The 5,000-nt window shown below is 40.6% G+C and overlaps 2 protein-coding genes across 2 annotated transcripts in view; one reads left to right on the forward strand and one right to left on the reverse strand.

Annotated features, from left to right (window-relative positions):
* LOC138026313 (vitrin-like) overlaps positions 1 to 1,844 on the forward strand; it is a 2,633-nt gene extending 789 nt beyond the window's left edge. The window contains exon 2 of the mRNA XM_068873608.1: positions 580 to 1,844. Coding sequence (XP_068729709.1) covers positions 580 to 1,304 — 725 coding nt within the window. The 3' untranslated portion in view covers positions 1,305 to 1,844. The remainder of the gene's footprint in view (positions 1 to 579) is intronic.
* The window catches only part of LOC138026310 (fap1 adhesin-like), a 34,289-nt gene that overhangs the window by 18,651 nt on the left and 10,638 nt on the right, over positions 1 to 5,000 (reverse strand). Inside the window, exon 8 of the mRNA XM_068873604.1 lies at positions 4,917 to 5,000. This exon is cut by the window's right edge and continues 67 nt beyond it. Within this exon, the coding sequence (XP_068729705.1) occupies positions 4,917 to 5,000 (84 nt within the window). The remainder of the gene's footprint in view (positions 1 to 4,916) is intronic.

The raw sequence follows: 5,000 nt of genomic DNA on the forward strand, positions 1-5,000 counted from the left end.
GTTCCCCACCTGAGATTTTTATTATGTCGAGATGTCGAGATGTTCGAGATGTTCGAGATGTTCGACAGGATGAACGAAATATTCTAAATGACTGGAACCTTTTCACGGCCATAAACTGGCTTGACTATGTGAAGAAAAGATTTAAACGTCTTTTTTTTCAGTAGTAATAACTCTAATGGTGAACTTATGACGCACATGCTTGGGGCAAAGATACTTAGTGTTATAGCGGCTTGACTTTAAACGTTTCATTGTATGGCAATTCTCTAAAGCGTTTTAGGACACTGATATGAATACCGACTGACCGATAAAAGCATTCATATAAAGAATGGTCCATTAAACAATAAGTTCATGGCGCATACCAGCAGTATTTGGAAGATAAAAGTGAATTTTGTAAGTACATTTTGAGAAAAACTACTTCTGAGCATTACAAACCCCTTTTGGCCTGTCTGATTATGTAAAGTTTTACTACGTTTGTACTACATGACGATTTTCGCGCAATTTCAACATTATTTACCGCCAAAGAAATGTGACCTTGTCTTCACGCTGCCATATTTTCTTTATTCACTTATTTCACTGCAGGGTTCCAGAAAGTTCCACCCGCTCGAGAAACGGCGAAAAAGCTAATGCGGCACTACCTTGGAATTGATCACGGTGTGATGAGGCTGTTCAGAAGAAGGCATCGCAGGTCTTCTGAAGTGGACACCTCTCAGTTTTACGCACAGTTCGACGCCATTTTCATAATTGACTCGTCAGGATCCATACGTAAAAAAGACTTCAAAAAGACGATCCACGCTCTACAGTTACTGACGGGAAAAGCAGACAGAAAAAGACGCTACGCGGCCATTACGTTTTCATACAACGCTACGGTGAGTTTTAACTTCAGCTCGAAACAAGATGCCATTTCCAATCTACGAAAAATCCCTTTTGAAGCTGGAAAGACGAACACACAGGACGCGCTTGGGAAGTGCCTGCAGGAGCTGATTCTACAACGCGAAAACGGAGCGCGACCTGGCTTGAGAAAGCGAGTCTTGATTGTCACAGACGGTCAGTCAAACATAGCTAAAGAAGACACGTTGTATCGTGCACTTCAGGTCAAAAGCACGGGAACACAAATATTCGTGATCGCAGTTGGACGTTACATGAGAGGCATGTCAGAGATCGTGGGTCTCGCTAGCTCCACAGACGCTCATCTTTACCGGGTGGCTGACATGGAAGGGTTACTCAAAGTGGTCAAGATGATCCCACCGTGGCGAATTATCAAGGAGTATATGACCCGATCTTGGCTGTATAACCCTGAATATTGAGAATTATGACTCTCTGACAGCGATAAATTACCTAGCACATCAAGGCAAGAGTTCAAGTTTTGCGCACACCTATATACAGACAAACTCAGCTCGCACACATGTGCACACAAAAAAAACCCAATATACATGGAAGACTATTAGGGGTAGGGTTAAACTTTGAAAAGTAGCTTTGAAAATTAAAAGCTGGAAACGATCATAAACTTTAAGGTGTATGCAGTGATAAAGCGTTTAAATCAGTTTCCAAAAAGAAAATAATCACACCATGAAAACATCAAACAACCGCGTTTACAGCAACTATTCAATTAAAAAAGGATTAAAGAAATTAGAAAGATAAAACAGAGATAACACGAGCTTTCTAGAAAGGCAGGTAACATTTGCTAACAAAAGATTCAAGCACATAAAAAATCTCAAATCGACGAATTTGGTGTACATGTAATTACGTTGAAAGAGGAGTTTCAAGTCAAGTCTCTATCTCATCACGCTGTGTGGAATATAGGAGCAAAGAGCTTGATCAAAACAATAAATGAAAATAAAACTTGACCTTGTTTTCTAACGGACCCGACCATAGTTAATAGAGGGGAATGGTTATGAAACCCGACAAATTTCTTTGTTGTAGGTTTTTGTTCTCTTTTTTGGCCTTGACCGTGCACAAAACACAATAGTTGTTTACTCCGTACTGAGGAACTAACCAATAGAGACGTGTTGGTTACGTAATTCATGCATAGTGTATGAGTTCAAAACAAAAGATTGTGCACGGTCGTGGACTTTCCAACCTATATCTTGGCATCTTTGTTTGCTCCTTTGATGTTTGCCGAGCTTCCAAACCATTCCCCTCTATTAACTATGACCCGACCAAGCACATCTTGAAAGTTCTCAACAGCTGGTTTCATGTTTGACGTCATCACCGCCATGTTGGTGAACAAGAACAAAAACCTTTCATTAGCTCCTTTTGTTCGTCCACCACTGAGCAATTGTACATAACTTACATCACTGTTATCTGTGTCTCTAGACATTGATTGCAAACCATCTATTGAAGAGAACTGAAATTCATACCTTCAGTGACAGGGTATCAACGTATGTTTTTATGGGATGACAAGTAGAAAGAAGGGTTCTTTCACAAACACGACTGACATTTATCTAAATTACTGAGAGGGTAAAGTAAATCGCTTAGTGTCTCTAAGATAAACAGAGACTTTGATGCTCAAATCTATTTAGGAACTGGTAAGGCGCCATTCCTTAAAAAAAAAAGTTGCATTCACTCAAACATGATTGCTTCAGCCGTCAATTCTCTCTCAACCCACAAAAGCGAGTCAACGTCCTTAAATTACAAGGTGTCACCGCCAGGAATTTCAACTGGAAGAAAAGTGCCACAATACATAGGGTGGATTCCAGAACTATCTCAGCAATAATGCAAAAGTTTCGAGTTCTCATCAAGTCGGAAGATCTCAAAAGATTTTTTTTTCAAAGATGTCAGTACATTTGTTTCATCTGCAACTCATTAAACCGCCTGACTGAAATCAATACAACACGCGATATTTACAGGGTTCAGGACCTGATGGAATCAAACATGAATTTCCGGAGCTACTGAATGATGTCATCAGTTTGCTACCGTAAAACCTGTAGCGGAGTTTGAAGAATTCAGAATTATTTGAGAAATTTTGAGAAGTGGGGGTGGGATTCTAAACTTAGTTATGTGACTCTCAACAAATGACGCATATTTTTTCCAATTCACTATCGTGTTTTCTTCGCCTCGGGAGATACAGTCACAATTTACAAAGGTTTTATCAAGAGTGCAAACCTTGCCTCCGTCTTCTAGCGATTACTGGAAAACTTGCATTACTCAAATTGCTTGATCGATTCTTACCCCCCTGAAATAACGATGCTCCCAAAATAGTATGCTAAAATGCGTTTCGGTTGACAGCTCCATCAACTTTTGGAAAGTGAAGGTGGCACATACCACAGTAAACAGTAAGAAGAAATGAACGTTTTCATCATTTAAGATCTTTAAAAAATTGATAGTGAAAGGCGCACACACTATGATGCTATTAAAAATCACTTGTTTGGCACCGCTTTCTAAGTGTGCCTGGCTGTGAGTAAGTGTTACGTGACAATGAACAGCTGCATCGACTAAGTGACATTCGATTTTTGTCAAACTGTCAATTTTATCGAAATGCCGAAGATATAACAAACGCTAGCACAATTAGCCTGCGTGGCAGGCCGTTAAAAAATCATCCCTTTAGTCATCGTGCATGCAATGCAATGACATTTCCACACACAAAAAAACACCTAAGACAATTACACCGGGCAACTTACGTTGAGTGTTTTACACTTATCGAATAGATAACGTTTTGTTTGTGATAAATTTAGACAAATAACTCTTAAATGCGGATTGACCACGGATAACAGATGTCGATTGAGAAAGCGAGATTAGATTCAGACAGATATAAGTAGATCGAAGGTTGTCCTCGCCCCTTCCGCGCTATCTTAAACGCCTTTTTATTTTTTGAAGAAAGCTCTACTTTTCCTGTAGATTGATGTTCTAAGGTCATATAAAGATCTTGATGCAACTGCCCTATCAACAAACTATCATACTACACAAGTATCATCCATAAAGCCACGATTGGAGCCTACGCAACCATGCACCGCGGTCTTAAACCGCAGCAAACCCGCAGGGATTATAGAAAAGGAGGGATGGGACAGAAAGTGTATCCTTTCCTTCCCTCCCGTCCCCCCCAGTGATGCCCGCAAAGCACGAAACAAGTAAGAGCCATAGGACTATGAAAGTCTTATACACTCTTGGTGACGCTCTTGGTTTTCTCTTCCGGTCCCCGCACGGGATTGAAGGCAATAAAAATGAATAAAACAAATCGCAACAGACAAAGACCCACAAAGCAACAAAGTATTCCCGTGCGAGAGAAGAGCTGCAAAGAGCATTCTGGCTGCGCGAACGTTGGGGCGCATTCCCTCATATTACTGCGTAAGGAAGGACCAGCTTGACAAAACAGAAACTCCAGACCCTAATCAGCAAGATAGAATTATAGTATAAAAACCCAAAAGAGCAAGGCTGATAGAACAGTGAAGGAATAAATTATCTCTGAGACCAATATTTCGCAAGGTACTGCCTAGGCATATGCTGACATTACCTTCCTTTGGCACCGTTAAATCAGCCTTGCTTGTTTTGGTTTTCAAATTCCCTTAGGACACTTTCCATTTGACAGCACTGACCGCCCAGACCGAGCATTGGAAGGACTATCTCTACAACGCCTTCAAATCATGACACACTTCGAGGATGATATATTTTCCTCCAGAAGAATGCGAGGGATTACCATGCAAGAGTTCCTTCAAATTGTTGCATTTTCTTTGCAAAACTGACGGGCCTGGTCGGCCACTTCTGACAAAAGGAAAGCGCCCGACTTAGCCTGTAGCACCGATTTTCAAGTAGCAAGAAAAAAATTCTAGTAGTGCTTTATTCGCAAGGTAACGCTTGCTATGAAGGTTATAAAGGAATTAACTACAATCTAGCGATCGGCGTTTTCCGGTTGAAAAGGCTATAACTTGCCTTCTGCACGTCTAGTCTTTGTTGGGGATTATTCATGTAAGAAACTTTCATACCTCTTTGACAAATTTTGAATACTTGTTGATAAGAAGGGGACCAAACATCTTGCCGATCTCTTCTGCATTCATCACATTGTTTGT

Source organism: Montipora capricornis, chromosome 12 (assembly GCF_036669925.1).
Source record: "Montipora capricornis isolate CH-2021 chromosome 12, ASM3666992v2, whole genome shotgun sequence".
Taxonomy (NCBI): Eukaryota; Metazoa; Cnidaria; class Anthozoa; order Scleractinia; family Acroporidae; genus Montipora; species Montipora capricornis.